The 17,667-nt window shown below is 41.0% G+C and overlaps 1 protein-coding gene across 3 annotated transcripts in view; it reads left to right on the top strand.

Annotated features, from left to right (window-relative positions):
• The window catches only part of si:ch73-266f23.3, a 17,428-nt gene extending 4,660 nt beyond the window's left edge, over nucleotides 1-12,768 (top strand). Inside the window, exons 2-4 of one of the 3 annotated variants that reach the window (XR_015481686.1) lie at nucleotides 44-190; nucleotides 8,338-9,250; nucleotides 9,504-12,768. Coding sequence is in view for 1 of the 3 variants with exons in the window: in NM_001328033.2 (NP_001314962.2) it covers nucleotides 44-190; nucleotides 8,338-9,074 (884 nt within the window). In the remaining 2 variants the exon portion in view is untranslated. Of the gene's footprint in view, nucleotides 1-43; nucleotides 191-8,337; nucleotides 9,419-9,503 lie in introns of those variants that run through there. The other 2 variants (XR_015481685.1, NM_001328033.2) reach the window with 2 other exon arrangements.
• Nucleotides 12,769-17,667: the final 4,899 nt, after the last annotated feature.

Below are 17,667 nucleotides of genomic sequence, written 5' to 3'. Positions count from 1 at the left end.
TGTATTTCTTTTATTTTCTATTCATCATTCTCATTTTAAACAGGACAAAGTGTCCAAACACAGAGGAAAACTCCTGCTGAAGCGACCGATCTCCACACTGTTATAAAGATGGCATTTATTAAAGAGGAGAGTGAAGACCTGATGATTGAAGAAACATTCGCAGTCAAACAGGAAGATCCTGAACAAACAGGTTGGCTTTCTTTCTCAAAGATCAACTCGCTCATTTGATTAAATGTCTGCTTTTACAGCATATCACATGGCAGGTATATCAAACAGTTTTATTATTTGAAGGAGAATTTTGGATAAAGTATGCTATTGTATTGCGATCTTTACTATTTTGTAAATATTTACTAATAGCATTTAGGCTTTAGGCGTCCTGAATGACTTTACAAAAGTCTTACAAAATTATTAACGTCTCCATAAATCGGAAGCTGCGACCGCTATTTTTTGTATTGTGACGCGGTTCCACTGTTGCTAACTATTTTCAATGAAAAGGCGCTAGGCTCTGCCCGAAAAGTCGCTAGATTACGTCATACATTCATTTGCATATTACTGACATCATCACGTTCTACCGTTTCTGTTCGTTTAACAGCCTATGGTCAATAAAGGGGTATTTATAATTGCACTACGCTTTATGTAAGCATGTCAATTTAACTAAATGTATTGCTGTTTGAATACAGTATATCAGTATAGATGTGTAGAGGTAATACACTCAGACAAGATACGAAAATGTCACTATAATATCTGTGATTGTGATCAAATGAAATCGTTCAAATAAAGAAGAAGCAGATCAGTCTGACTGTACAAGGGAAATACCTCACACTGCCGGTGCAAAGTCATTTCCCATCAGAGGAGAGATCTGCTCCCAGGCTGCAGGTGGGAGAGGCTGCTGTCAGAGGACTGGGCTACCTGTGAGTGCTCTGAGGCATGGGAGGAGCCGGCAGCATCACCCGCAGCTCGTTGAGAAGAGTAGGAACAGTACAGAATGAACACATGAGAGTCTAAAAAATCTCCAGTAAGACCTAAATAAGTCACTAGATTTGTTGCTAATCGCTTTTTTTGAAAATTTGTCGCTAACGGGGTCTGAAATGTTGCTATATACATATAATACAGCGACAAAGTCGCTAAGTTGGCAACACTGTACAGTTCCTAGGGAAACAGAATATTAAACGAGTAAACAGTGGGCGTGGCTTTTTTCTGCTGCAAGCTGATTGGATGTAGTAAAGCAGGCATGTCATTCAGAAAGATTGTGAAATGGTTTGAGGAGAGTTATCAGCCTGTTAAGTGGTGACGTGTTGGCGACGTATGTAATACAGCTTCCGGGTCACTCATTTGAATTGAGAAAATATTCGTTCATGATCACATTAAAGTGAATTTTATTTAAAGTCATAGTGTACACAACTAACTCTGGGCTTGCTGCATCGCAAATGCCAAAATTTTAACAATTTATAAAAAAATTACTCACTTTCTGGCCATCAGATATTTGGCATGGATTTATATATTGCAATCGTGATTTTTGAAAGCTTTACAGCGCTAAGTAAATGTGTATTATTACCATTTCACCAGTCTACCCATATAGTTTGATACAGCGTTTAGACGCGGAAGCCGCTTCACGAGACATCACACTTAACAAGCGGATTACAACCTAACAGACTCCTCCTCCTAACCATTTCTGTGTGTTGTCTAAACCAGGGATTCCCAAACTTTTTTATTCCGGGACCCACCTAGGCAAGTAATTCAATCTCAAGACCCACCATAATATTTTAATATGGAAAAATGGGTAAAAAAAAATGTCTCCATTCAAAGCAGTCAAAAATATATGGTGTGCGGCTTTTTGGATTTTGCGATTTGAAATGCACAAAATGAGGCCCAAAGTGCTTTTTGTGGGATGCTGGCTGTAACTGTGATCATTTTTTTGTAGAAAAAGATACTCTTCTTTTTTCAAAAGAGAATATGATCAACCTTTGATCAAGCCCCTGGATTATGATCAAGCCCCGTCATATCACAGTAAATTCCACTGCTAGTGTATAGTCATAAGAAACTAAATAGCTTTTTGATCGAATACTACAAGCTGGGAAAACGTCAGATAAATATGCCAATGCAATTAACGTTATTGCTGAATAGATCTAATATTTACACATTTGCTTGAGGAAGGACTGATGGGGGTAGTTACATTACTATTACTATTTTCCATACCATCTATGCCCTTCCATAACGTTAGCTGACGATAAAACTAACAGATAGCATTATAGCTATTTATTGATTAGCAATATGTCAAGGTTGGTATGTAAAAATTATGGGACAACAAATAGCTTCAAATGATAGAATACATAGCAAACATTAGAAAATATAAAAAATAAAATAAAAGGTTTAGCCTATTAAAATCATGGCCTATACAGAAATTAACTAAAGCTATAAAATCTAATTCACTTTTAATTGTATTTGCATATTGATTAAAGTTACTATAGTTATTTAGTGAAGAGCAGCAAATGAACCTCTCATAGTGTTTTGTTTGATAACAGATGAGTTAATGTAAGAATGCACAGATCTATAATGAAGCATTCGACTACTTTAGTAACTGTTTGTGCTCATTTAAGAGAAAATTAGTAGTGTTTAAAATAAAACACGCAGGACGGAGCAAAAAAAAAAAAAAAAACGAAAAAAATAAGCACTTTTCCGACGGTCCCTAACTGAGAGCTCCGCTCAGCACGAACTCTACCGGCTAAACACAGATTGCGAGAGCTCAAACGGAGCAGTGCTCGTAATGTTGTGCGAAAAAAAGAAAAAGACAGCTGTGAAACATAACCAGCTTTGTCTATTTGTAGGAAACTCATTTTAGATATTTTTAGGGTAAGAGACTTTTAAGTTATTGCCGTCAATTGTACTGGTTTTGATTCACCGCAATGTAAATATAGCTGCAGGTATGTGACGTTCCGCGACCCACCTTTGTTCACTGTGCGACCCACAGTTTGAAAACCCCATAGACTGTAAAATATATGAACGTAGTATCCGTGACGTCACCCATAGGTTTCTGAAGAGCGCAAAAGAAGCCACAAGTAGGCGCGGCCAACCGTCGCCATTTTGGTCACGCGTCATCACACCCACGGCGGGATACCAAACAAGGGCAAAGAGGCGGAGAGTGAGCGGAGCTACAGACACCTGCTAGCATTTAGCTTGGACCTGGTTCAGACACACTTTACTTTGGGAGAACGCTTAATACTTTATCACCTGCGACTCGTTTGTATTCTGACCACTTGTGCTTGGTTGTATACTATATCAATAAAGTGTTTAGACTTTTAAAAACACTGCTGTAATACATTGAGCCACTAAACATTGTTCTTATGACGTTTTTAAACGGGAGGAAAACGCGAATTACTTCCAAACACTTCAGATATAGTCTGTGTTAGTTAATGCAAGACTATTGATGAAATCCAGCAGAACACTGTATGACAACGCTTCAGATGACTGTTCTAGAGCCTACAGCTAATCAATCTGACAGATTCTGGAGTGCATTACAGCTCTAAATATAAATATAAACAATCTTAAATAAAACAAATACATGTATAGAGATGGTATATAAGTATATAACTTTACTCACATGGGAAACGGAGGCCACGTGAATGGTTTGTGAGCAAAATTAAGTGCCCTCAGCATGCCATGCCATCTAATAATTGTGGGAAACAAGTCCAAAAGGCAGTTGACTGTGTAAAGCCACATAAAACATCACAGAAATACGATAAATACGCCGAGTTCAGTGGCTAATCTGCAGGATTCAGCTGAGGTGACGTGACGGCGACCAACGAGACCTAACTGTCACTCAAGTGGCCACGCCCTTAATTATGCAAACTTAATATAACTTAATATAAAGGAAACGGATGAGTTATAAAAAAATTCACCCCCCTCACAGTTGTCATGAAGGGTAATATTAGCTGTATTAACCAAAATCTTTTTTTGTACCAGGCTGTAAACACCTTTTTTTCTGCGGTAAAGTCGGCCATTCTAACAGTAGGCTCAATTGAAATTTGCTCTGTTTTGGAGCCAGGAGCGGCCAGGACTAGCGGAATTTCGGATGAATTGCAGTTTTAGTTACTTCCGTATTGGCTTCCTGAGGGAGAGCGGGAGGTTGCCGCTTGGAAAACCCCTGGTCTAAACTGACAGTAGGAGGGGCGTGGTTAAGCATGCTAGAAACACCTTAGACTAACCCTACTAGCTTAACTACATTTCTCAGTAGCATGGCGGTAGCGTTGCTACTTTATAAATCAAATAGCTGTTCAGTAGCGAAACTATTATTTTAGTTAAGTAGCATCCACACAAGCTATATTTACAGATCCCGGATCAATAAGTGACAGCACCGACAAACGCGGAGCTGTGAGGCCGGCGTCTAGCCGATGACAGTTAATCTGATGACGAGATGATGGTGAAAATAAAGATTTCTTCTTTCTGTTTTACGGCATTCAACAACAAACTTTTTGGTGCATTACTGCCACCTATCGCTCTGGTTGGTGAAGTCACCAATCAATTATTGGGCTGACACCAGAAACTTGCTTGATGGAAAGATGACTGAAGGAGAGGAGTTATATATTTATAATTTACTGTAGTAAAGGCTGGAGTATACTATGGTAATTACAATTAGTCCATGATAGTTACTAACGATTCTACGTTTTGTAGTGTAATTTATTAATGAAGTGGTGTAAATATATATACAATATAATCCTCATTCCTAAATATTTCCCTTTACTATAAATTACTATAGTATTTTAAATGTGTAACAGCTGTCACATGCTGATTCATGCTAGAATCATGCTAATTCATGCTAGAATCATGCTAGTAACATGCTAATTCATGCTAAAATCATGTAAGTAACATGCTAATTCATGCTAGAATCAAGCTAACAACATGCTAATTCATGCAAGAATCATACTAGTAACGTGCTAATTCATGCTAGTAACTTGCTAATTCATGCTAGAATCATTCTAGTAATGTGCTAATTCATGCTAGAATCATGCTAGTAACATGCTTATTCATGCTACAATTATGCTAGCAACATGCTAATTCATGCTAAAATCATGCTAATAACATGTTAATTCATGCTAGTAGCATGCTAATTCAAGCTAGAATCATACTAACATGCTATTTACACTTTAAAACCACTTCAAACTTTCAGATTCGTTTTTTCAAGCCACCATAAAGTTTGTTTATAAACTTTAATATCTAGTTTTAGCTGTTATACTATAATGTGTTTCTGGTTAATACAGCATATTATTTGCAGTAAATAACTGTACTGAATTCTGCCTCGAATGTTTTATTGACACTTTTATTGATCACTAAGATATGATAGACTTGGATTTAACTTGCTTCGATTTTAAAATGAAAATTGCTAAAATTGTTTAGATGTAGGTAGCTTAGCGACTTTTGCCAAGTAACTTTTAGCTTAGCTTGCTACATTTCCCAGGGGGGAGCTTTTAGTGTAGTTAAGCTACATTTTAAGTAGAGTAGCTAATAGCGTAGCTCACTACATTTTTCAAGTAGCTTGCCCAACACTGATGGTTAGTTTTAAATTCCTTGGGGACTTCAGTGCTTTTGAGGCAAGGTTACACTTATAAACTACATTTAATTATAACTTGATTTCACACTTTGTGGCCAAAGTGAAGTCATGTGCAGAATAGCGAATAAGAATAATACAGAATTTGTTAAAGCTCTCATATATAAAATACATAATGAAAGATTTTTTAGATGTTAGTATCAGTATTTTTCGTTTTTAAAGTAGCTAGTGTGCTACAAATCTGACCAAATTCACGTTTGAAAGTTATAATACCGATATAAACATATAAAGCTTGCAGTTCGTCACTTCTGCATAAATGGGTCAGCAGTTTTAATTACGTCACCTCACATCTCAGTTTCTCATCAAATCATAACCAATCAACTGCTCTCTAGTGTCTGACATGCTCCGCCCCCTTCAAGACGCTTTTCATTTGAAGCTCTTCTGCTCAGCCACTCTCACTGGCAGCGAGGTAATAAAAGCATAACACTATTGGCTGCTTTTTAAAAAGGGGAGGGGCTACACTGTTGAATACAAATGCAGGTTTCATGGGACTTTTAAAATTTTGTTACTAATTACTGCCCCTCATGTCATTCCAATCCCCTGAGCGCCCCATTGACACGGGGCTTCAGCGTCAACGCAGGCATGTCTGAAGTTGGGGCTGAAGCGATCGTCATAGAAGCGTCAGCCAATGAAATTCAGTCAGCAATAGGCCACGGTCTGAGCTGGTGCATTTGCATACAGCGATCTGATTGGCTGACGCTTCCGTCGGTGCTTGAAAAGTTGAGCTAGTCCCAACTTCTGCAGCGAGCAACGCCTAAACGCCGCAAACGCCCCGTGTGAGTAGGGCGTGAGACCTGCAAAACATTGCTGTTAATCTGATACCAGTTTTATTTATGGAGAAAAATTACAAAGCTCTGCAGTGTTTGAGTGTTCTATGTTCGTCCGAGGTAATTATTCTACCGAAATTTTATATTCCATACAAGCTCAAGCTGATTGGTCAGTTCTTGTCACGTGGCTCGCAGTGCGCTCGCCGCATTCATGTAACTTAGTTTGTCTGGTCTGGAAGGCACGAGGACGTCACACACCTCCATTGGAAATAACGAACTAGCATGAACTCTAGAAAAGACACGATACATCTGAGGCTGCCGTCATTTTCGATCTCCAGGAGTTGATCTTCTTGCAGAGCCTTGCTGGATTCACCTGATTTGTTGACAAATGGGTTGCTGACCATGTCCTTGGCAGTTTGCGAGTTCCTCACTGGACCTTTTCCCCTTCGCAAAGAAACTTTCCAAAGACGTCTGTTTCTTACTCATTTTGCTGCTTGTGGGTTGAATTTGGGCACTCATTTTTCAAAATAAGAGATCGTTCAGATTTAGATAATATATAAAATGAAAATAAGTAACGATTTCTTGTGCGGCCCGGTACCAATTGATCCACGGACTGGTACCGGTTGAGGTATTGACCAGATTTCGATTTTTAGATGAACTGATTCTTTAAAATTCGTCTGAAGTTACACCCAGCTCCTCTGACTTTATTCATTCATTAATTTTCCTCCGGCCACAGTGGAATGAACTGCCAACTATCCCAGAATATGTTTTACGCTGCAGATACCCTTTCACCTGCAACCAAGCACTGGAAACACCAATACGCACTCATTCACACACACACACACAAACCGGAGCAGGAAACCAACGCCAACATGAGGAGAACATACAGACTCCACAGAGACGCCAAGTGACCCAGCTAGGACTCGAACCAGTGACCTTTTTGCTGTGAGGCGACAATGCTAACCACTGAGCCACCATGCCGCTACTCACATTAAATATTACAGTTATAATAATATTAACAGCAACGTTCACACACAATACGCAGCTGATTCGGTGGTTGACTAGCGACGTAAAAAGTGCACTTCACTTTTTCTTGTCAACAAAAGCCTTGCGTTCTCAACACAGAAAAGCATGTTCGTTGTGATCAGCCCCAAAGTGTAAAACTGAACATAGCCAAGGGGCCACTATTCTTCTATAATTATAGACAATAATAATGACTGATTGGGGATTGTCTGCCTTATATCTGCCAACACTCCCCGTTTTTCTCAGGAGTCTCCTCTATTTCACACCCCGCCACCCTCCCGTTTTGTTATTTCTCCTGGAAAACTATTGTAATTTCACTCCCCACCTCAAGTACTCACCTTTTTGGTACAGAGTCCAACACCACACCTGGTTGTCAACTTTAGTATAGTATCCTACTCCCACGATTACCGGTCCATGTGTAACAGAGGCAAGCTAGTAAGGTGCTGTGCAGGTAAACCTCACTCCTCTGACCTCTAAAGGTGCTCTAGCAACAGACACTGGAGGCCATGGTTTTAAAACATTCTTATTAGAGCAACCAACTCCCATGCGGACGAGCGCCGGTTCGATCCCACCTCGGAGCGGGTTGGGTGGTGTAGGACTAGCGGGGTAACACATGCTACAATTATTAATACCACATACACCACCCACCCCTTCAGGTTCTCAACTTAGTTACTCAGACCACCACCATGCCGCCCCAACTCCCTGCCCCTACTAATGGTCTCCTGGAAATTCTGAGACATATGTTAGGAGGTTTGCTGTAGTAAGGGTTTTGGTACCTATAAGCCTTTGCATGTCCTAAAGAAACCAGTGAGTTTAATATTAACACATTATGAGATTACCTGTAACTTTCAGGCTCTTATTGCTTATGAGATGCTATATATTCTTGGTTATGATGCCTATGTTGGCTTTCTTTGTGCCTTAAAACTGTAATCTTTTTCTCTTTAGAGCTTATGGGCCTGAAAGAAGAGAGTCAAGAGCCGAATGAAATGGAGGAGAAAGATCGGTTTGAGAAACGCCAAGATTACATGTGTCGGCAGTGTGGAAAGGGTTTCAGTTACAAACAGAACCTTAAGGTCCACTTGGGTATTCACTCTGGAAAGAGGCCTTTCAGATGTGTTCAGTGTGGCAAGAGTTTCAGTCAAAAGCAAGCCCTCGAAGGTCACATGAGAGTTCACACCAGAGAGAGGCCTTACTCCTGCACGCAGTGTGGAAAGAGTTTCACTCACAAACACCACCTCCAGCACCATATTAGGATTCACACCGGAGAGAGGCCGTACGCCTGCACACAGTGCGGAAAGAGATTCAACCAGTTGCAAGTCCTTAAAAACCACCTCACGATTCACACTAAAGTCAAGCCTCATGCTTGCACTCAGTGTGGGAAGAGTTTCAGTTTAAAGAATAGACTCGAGATGCACATGAGAGTTCACACTAGAGAGAAAACAAGCACTTGCCCTCATTGTGAAAAGGTTTTCACTCGAAAAAGCAACCTAACTTTACACATGAGGATTCACACCGGAGAGAAGCCCTACTCTTGCTCACAGTGCGGTATTAACTTTCCATATAAAACCACTTTAGATACTCACATGAACAGTCACATCAAGGAGAAGCCGTTCATGTGTGTACAGTGCGGAAAGAGTTTCATGCGGAAGAAAACCCTCATTAAACATATGATGAATCACTGAGAAGAGTATTGTCTTGTATATTTTGATTGTGGAACCATTTGCAGTCATAAAAGAAGCCTCGACTCTCATATGAGCTTTCACCTAAGTCTTATGGCAAAGAGGGACTTCGTGTTCATCTGACAAGTCAAGGGCTGTTTCCCCAAAGATGTGAACTGGACTATTTCGACATGATTTCAGCCCCAATTTTGACTTACCAACAGGTTTTGAAAACTTGCAGACTATTGCCTGGAATCACAGGCAAATCGGTGCTCATAACAACAAAGACTGTAGAACAGGGGTCATCAAACTTGTTCCTGGAGGGCCGGTGTCCTGCAGATTTTAGCTCCAACCCTAATCAAACACACCCGAACAAGCTAATCAAGGTCTTACTAGGTATACTTGAAACACCCAGGCAGGTGTGTTGAGGCAAGTTGAAGCTAAACACTGCAGGGACACCGGCCCTCCAGGACCAGGATTGGTGACCCCTGCTGTAGAATATACAAGACGTGTCACTCGTATTGTTTCGAATGTGGAAAAGTGCAACAGTCAATATGGTCAACAAAGCCCCACCTACTAGTAAAGGAGCCAGTCATTGATCTCTATAGACTGATGTTTCTTCAGGGATAAGCTCGGACCAGACGTGTGCCTTTACAACAGTTTGGTGGTCAACAAACGCACTGGAATCTCAGCATATACTTGCTTCACAGACATAAGAAATATATCCAAAACAGCCTGAAATCTCCTCTTTTAAACGAACCAAGCACACTTGAACAGCAAAAGTTTTCTGGTTTTGTAATCTGTGTAAAACGAACACAAGGTACAGTCCTTCCTGTCAAACGCGCATCACATGACAACACCCACAAACTTGTAAACAAAGGGTGACTTTCATTCTGGAGGAGATTTGCCATCAAGACCAAGTTGTGGACGACTTCTGAAGGGTAGCACGTTCGAACAAGGCGTTATTAAGAGGATGATGATGTGTAGAACGAGAATAAATGAGGTCGGTGTCGTGATCTCGTTCCTTTCAGGTGCGCATTTGATTTCATTTTGTTTGATACACACATTTAGAAACGAACCTTATGCGGAAGTTGTTGTTTAATTTCATTGGTGATTCCGAATATGTAATGTAATGATCGTAAGATTGGACAGAAAATCGTTGCAAAGATGGCCACCGAGTGAAATGACTTGCCATATAGCGACTTTGATATACCTCGTAAAGTAAATACATTAAAGGTAGCTGTCACTAGAACATTATTACTCAAGTGATTATTTATAGAAGTACTTGAGCAATGTAGGACACCCGTACAAGTACTTGGACACTCACCCTTGTTCTCCGAAGTTCTCAGGCAGCGGTTGATGTTTAATTTTATTGGTGATTCCAAATATGTAATGTAATCGTAAGCTTCGCAACCAGTTTTGAAGAATTTGATCATTCCCCATTGAGACAGAGAGCCTGAGCATACTGCCCGAGAGGCGTTTCAAAGACAGCTGCCAAGTGAAATGACTTTGGTTACAATCACACAGTTTGAGCAATCAAAGACGTGAGTTGCAGATGAGTCACCGACATCCATCAGATATTTGGCATGATGAATATCTGGAGCTGTCAGCGATTCAGAATCATGTGGTGCGGTTCTGATTGAAAATAACATTAGCTATTACCTAGGGCCAGGGGTGCCTCTGGCCGCCCTATCACAACCTTTCACCTTTCAAAGTGAAGAGTGGGGGGGATATATCGTGGACAAAAGTGAAGAGCGGGTGGGGAAGGAGTCCCCAAAATCCGTGGCCCTTAGAATCGTCCAAACTCCACCCCCCCCAGTGGCGCCCCGGCCAATGAGAGCAGCTTCCACAAGTATAGGTTTCTGCATGGGTATTTTTTGGTCTATTTGGACCCAGGAAATATAGGAAAAACTATAGTATAAATTTGGCAGGAGCACCCGTGTCTGTCTAACGTGTCATCTGAGCAATACCACAACCGGCTCGAAAAAGAAAAACGCTTGAGTTAAATTCTTTTCAAAGGCCAGGTGAGCAAAATAAATCAATTTTCTACCCCATTAAAGCCGTCTTTCTCATTATGTATTTAATAAAAAAAGATATACTACGTGACCGCACGTTGTTTCCCTGTCGCTTCTCGCAAGTGTTTGGTTGTGAGACGGGGTTTGTGGATCAAGACAATGTTCTCGGCGATTCTTCCTATTGTAAAGTCATGCAGTGTAAAACCCCCTGTCGCTGATCACATGATAGAACGCTACCCCAGATAGTCATGCAGTGTGAAAACATCCGTGATCCGACTATTTTAAAAATCGTGCAGTCTGAACTCGCCATTACGCACAATACTGTAATATCGCATGAAACATTTGCGTATAAAGCAGCGTTTTCATCCAATGAGTCCAAGAGAACAAAACGATCACTTCCTGATAAGCTGGCGCCAAAAATCAATAAGAAAAATGTAGTTTTGTACGGTGGGAGAAGGTCTTTTTTTTTATGAATGAGTTTTGCCTCAGAAGAAGAGGATTAAAGGCAATGCCATGGCTTTTGGAGGCGAGAGACGCTCTTTGGGAGCGCAGACCGACGCTCAAGACAGTTCTGGAGGTTATTATAATAATAAGACTGAACCACTGTGATGACAGACTTTGGCTGAGGCATTTGGAAAATGAGCAAAACAACATTTCAGATGTTTTATAATGTACTGGAAATGCTGGGTTGTCCATTAATGTCTTATCAAGCACATTTTATCATCCGAAAATGAGATTTTTAATGATTATTCTGGAATTTACTTCCATCATAGTTTGATTATTATTATTTTTTTGAATCAGATAAAATGCTTATCCTAAGTTGTGCGCTTTTAAAAATGTATGCAGGGTTCCCATGTTTCTTGTAAGTACTACTTGAATTTCAGACATATGGATACAAGGCCTGGAAAGTACACACAAACAAACACAGATTAATCTAAATAAAAATTGTTTATAGTTTTAATTTAACAATTGAACTCAATTGTCAAAAACACAAGGAAAAAAAATGAAATTCTTAAAGTAAAAATAAATCTACATCTTGACTAACATTGACTAATTTTTCTGCACATCAATATTTCAGAGACCATATTTAAATATTACCAGTGTGGAATTCAACACATTTTTTAAATTACTGTTTAAAATGACTAATGTAAATATGAAGTGTAAGTAAAATGTTAAGTACAGTAAGGACTTTCATGATGCTACATATTCAAAGGTGTTTGATTTAAAATTATTGTGCTTTAAAATGTCCTTGAATTTGGGGTTTATGAAAGTGTGGGAACCCTGTGTATGTTTCTTGGCTTTTCCATTAAGCATGTTCTGTGTGATATACCAAAATGTGCATGAAAATAAAAGGAAGGAAACGCACAGTAAGGTCCATAAATACTGGGACATCGACACAATTCAGTGTGCTTCAACTGCAGACTGTCAGCTTTAGTTTGAGGGTATTTACATCCAAATCAGGGGAACGGTGTAGGAATTATAGCAGTTTGCATATTTGCCTCCCACTTGTTAAGGGACCAAAAGTAATGAGAAAGAATAGTAATCACAAATAAATCAAACTTTCACTGTTTAATACTTGGTTATTGACCTGACTGTGGCCATTAATAATGATTCTAGCATTTTGCCTCTTTTTCTAAAGCTACTAAAACACAATTTGTATTCGGTAAAGAGTTACAGAAATAAAGGAGACATGATGATCATGACGCATAGTTCTCCTCGGTTGTGTTTTTTGTTTGTCATTTCTTGCACGAGAGATTGTTTTTATTTTTTCCATGATATATAAAAGCCTGCTGGGCGGTGTAGATCAGTGTTTCCCAACCCTGTTCCTGAAGGCACACCCAACAGTACACATTTTGGATGCCTGACCCATTAACTTCAGGATTTCTTCTAATGTTCTGATGAGTTGATTTGGCTGTGTTTGATTTGGGAGATGTTGAAATTGTGTACTGTCGGTGTGCCTTCTGGAACAGGGTTTGGAAATGCTGATCTAGACAAACTACATTAAACGCAGTCTTGGTGGCATTCAACTAAACGCATTTTTGAAGAAGTATGTGAGATTTAAGGTTTGGGAATTCTGAATTTTATTCTGAAATGAAAGCATCAGAGTTTATGTCATTTGCTAGCTTATAATGACGCGCGACTCTCATTGACAGGTGATGATCCGATCTACCTGTTTACACTGCAGACACTAGGGAACTGATCTGATTCTTATCTGATACATTTCCACACATGTACAAGGCCTGAATCTGATTTGAGTAAATTGGATTTCATGTGATCTTTTCCTGTTTACGTATCCCATCTGTGCCACATGGGAGAAAAACAGAATTGGGTCACTTGAACCCTGCAGTGTAAATGCAGTTCTCCTTGGAGTCCTATTGTTATGAATTATCACTTCTAACATTCTCCTTGCTCTCCTGTGGTATTCCTGATCTTGTGGAGACCGTTTCCAGGTTTCCTTGCTAACAAACTTATGAGAAACACAGAACCGTATCCTTGTGAGATGCTCACCGCATTTCTGCTTTGAATGAAACCCTCGTCCATCTCTGATAGTCAGGCCACGATAAAATACGTTTAAAATCTGCATAATTGTGATTGTCAGATAGAAAATGTTTAAATTACATTTATATTTTAGAGAAAGTAGTTTACAGAGTTGGGAGTGAGGCGTTTCACAGTAACTGTATTCATTTTTGGGGAATGCAGTAATGTAACGAGTTACATTTTTAAATATGTGTAATTTGACTACAGTTACCAAAGTCAGTGTAATTGCGTTATTTGCATTACAAACAGGGCAGGCGCTTCCATAGAGGCGACCTAGGCGGCCGCCTAGGGCGGCAATAAAGAGAGGGCGGCGTCCGCGACACCTCCCTTAAGGCTGATTTATACAGCTGCGTCAAGCGCACGCGTATGCTACGGCGCTGACGCATAGCCCTACGCCGTGGCTGTCGGCGTCGCTGACGTGCACCTCTCAAAAAATGTAACTACACGTCCCAACGACGCGTAGCGCAAGCTCTGTGATTGGTCGACTTGGTAGCGCTGACGAGTCTGGGCGGGACCAAGAGCAGTGCGAGCGGCACGAGCCCAATGGAGCGATTGTTTACAAGTGTGGAGTCCTGCGAAAGAGCTTCAGATGGAAAGTTTTGTTTTGTGTTCGCTGCAGAAGTTGGGACTAGCTCAACTTTTCAAGGGCCGACGGAAGTGTCAGCCAATCAGATCGCTGTATGCAAATACACCTGCTAGACAGTAGCCTATTGCTGACTGAATTTCATTGGCTGAGGCTGCTATGACGATCGATTTAGCCCTAACTTCAGACACGCCTTCATTCAGTCCACCCTCTCAACTTCACAACAGGTTATAATAGGCTGAAGATTTTTAGGCGGTGGTTTTTGGTTTTCAGCGGGTTTTGGAGGTTTTTGGGCTGGAATCAGTCAGCTACATCTGGGAACACTGGTCACGCATTCACTGCGAGACACGTGCATTTGAAACTGAGCACCACACCTTGTGTTTCTCACAGTGAGAAGTAATGGATACGACAATTAATGGAGGAGACACGCACATGAAAGATGATTTTACCTATAGATATATACACAATGTAAACATCTATGACTATTACCGATATAAACACAAATGTTCATTCTTGTAAATGTAACCCCGCCGGTCCTACACCACCCAACCTGCCCCGAGCTGGGATGGAACCGGCAACCTTCCGCATGAGAGTTGGTTGCTCTAACAAGGAGGCTAAAGACCATGGCCTTTAGCGTCTGTCGCTAGAACACCTTTAGAGGTCAGCAGAGTGAGGTTTACCTGCACAGCACCTACTAGCTGGCCTCCGTTACACTCACCCCCCTAAACCTCACTCCCATCCAGGTCATGGCACCAATGTAACCCCGCCGGTCCTACACCACCCAACCCAGTCCGAGCTGGTTTCGAACCGGTGACCTTCCGCATGGAAGTCGGTTGCTCTACCAAGGAGGCTAAAGACCATGGCCTCTAGCATCTGTTGCTAGAGCACCTTTAGAGGTCAGAGGAGTGAGGTTTACCTGCACAGCACCTACTAGCTGGCCTCCGTTACATAAATATCCTATTCAGTAATGGGGGTTCACTGCTCAGTGCTTGTTAAATTAGTGTCAGTATATTACATGAGTAGAAGAAACTGTCAAATAATGCATTTTTTTTTACAATTTTAACAGTAATTTTGTCCAAAACAAACACTACCTATGAAAAAGAAATCTGACAAACCAATACTGAGGCATGTGAGGCACTCTTCTGCAACGTGTTAAATGTACCTGCTGTTTATTTCACTCACTTTTTAAATTTAAATGCACCTTTGTCTATTACAGAAACGGCCCGTTTCCTCTTGAGTGGTACGGTTCGATTCAGTACGTATTACGCCCCAAGTCTAGGGGAAACAACAAAGGCACAATAAACGAAGAAAAAAATAAATGTGTTGGGGTGGTGGATTTCCCAAACAAAACAAATCTTAAAGCAAAAGATTCCCTTCGGTCGACAACGAAACTCACACACTCAGTTGAGAGTTTATATGAAGATATTTATTATAGAAAAATGTGGTTAATATAAATGAGCATTTCGTCAGGGTGACCACAGGCCAAAATAAAAAACAAAAGAATCTATAAAGTAAATCCACTAAATTACCTATTACTATTTAAAGAAAAATACAAAAAGTTTACCTTACTCCCTAACAGAAAGAAAGTCAAACGTAATTAAATAAATAGGCAGGTCACCCCTACATGCTCAAACTCTCAAAAATATTAACGCATGATGGTCATCAGTACAATATTGGTTGTTGGTCGTCGGCCAGAGGAAAAACCCAGGAGCTCCACTCCAAACTCCGAACGCACAGAAATGAGCTCCCCGAACTCTGCCGGAAGCTCCCTTATATACAGGCTTTTCAGACCAGCAGCCAGTCAGAACAGGGAATCACGCCAGTATGGGAGCCTACGAGACAACAGAAAAACAACAAGGCGGGACAAAAGAAAGACAGAGTACAATCCGCAATAATAAATAATCTTCAGTCGTAACAGTACGTTTTTATGGTTGCTTATGGGGGGGGGGGGGGAGGGGGGGTTCCCAAACTTTTTTATTCATTCCGGGACCCACCTAGGCAAGTAATTCAATCTCAAGACCCACCATAATATTTTAACTTAGAAAAATGGGTAAGTAATGCATCCACTAAAATCAGTCAAAAATATTGGCTCCGTTCTTCGCAAAATAAAAAATCCTCAACAATGTCAGTGGAGTCAATGTACCTGACAAAAGCCAGCAAATGTGCACTTTTTGCCACATATGTGCTTTCGTCAAGTTGAGGACCAAATGCAGCACTACAGCAGATTTTTTCACATGTTTGTTTGCGTAAATCAGAAGACATTTCCTTAGTACGTTGTTGCACTGTATTATCAGAAAGTGGAACTTTAGCTATCTTTACTGCAGCATCCTTACCCAACATTTCCTCAACGATGTCTGTGCGGGACGGCGGTAGCAGCTCCTCTCCTATGGTGTGTGGCTTTTTGGGTTTTGCGATTCGAGATGCAAAAAATTAAGCTCGAAGTGCTTTTTTGTGGCATGCTGGCTGTAACTGTGATCGTTTTTTTGTTGACGAAGATACTTGAAAAGGAGTTCGGAGGGAAATGTTTAGGTAGCTAGCTTGAAGCCAGTGGTGCTGTCGGTAAGAACAGAGGTCCAGTGTAGTCACTCCATTTAGTTGTGTTTATTAACATGCCCACAAGGATTTGTGCTCCGGAGGAAAGGTGTGTGTCTTTGTGTATATATGCGTGTGTGTCGGTGAGTGTGTGGTTTTCTGCAAGGAAATAACAGAAATACACCCTGCTGAAAAATCCAGCTTAAACCAGCCTTTTTTTTTTTGGCTGGTCAACCAGGCTGGTTTTAGAGGGGTTTTGGCCATTTCCAGGCTGGTTTCCAGCCATTTCCAGCCTGATCTTAGCTGGTTAGGCTGGGCGATGACCAGCTAAAACCAGCTTGACCAGCCTAGCAGGCTGGGAGCCCAGCCAAAACCAGCTATGTCCAGCTTAAACCAGGCTGGTCAAGCTGGTTTTAGCTGGTCATTTTCCAGCCTGACCAACTAAGACAAGGCTGGAATTGGCTGGAAACCAGCCTGGAAGTGGCCAAAACCCCTCTAAAACCAGCCTGGTTGACCAGCTAAAACCAGCCAACCAGCCTAGGCTGGTTTAAGCTGGATTTTTTAGCAGGGCAATGATTCAGTCTACCAGCAAAGTACATATCTAAACAGAAAATATGGTAAACATGAAACATATGAGCACTTAAGTAAACTTAAATCATACAAGAGCCACTTACATCGCTCATTATCTTACTGGTTTTGATTCACCGTAACGTAAATATAGCTGCAGCTAAGTGACGTTGCGCGATCCACTTTTACTCACTGTGCGACCCACAGTTTGAAAACCCCTGGTCTAAAGCCGGCAGCTAGCTCTCTGCAACTCTCACATGGTCGCCCACTGAAGCTAAGCAGGGCTGCGCCCGGTCAGTACCTGGATGGGAGACCACATGGGAAAGCTGGGTTGCTGCCGGAAGTGGTGTTAGTGAGGGCAGCACGGGGGCGCCCAACCTGC

Source organism: Danio rerio, chromosome 4, assembly GCF_052040795.2.
Source record: "Danio rerio strain M-AB ecotype USA chromosome 4, GRCz13ab, whole genome shotgun sequence".
Classification (NCBI taxonomy): Eukaryota; Metazoa; Chordata; class Actinopteri; order Cypriniformes; family Danionidae; genus Danio; species Danio rerio.
Note: the sequence above shows the minus strand (reverse complement) of the source record. Positions and strands in the feature narration are given on the sequence as shown.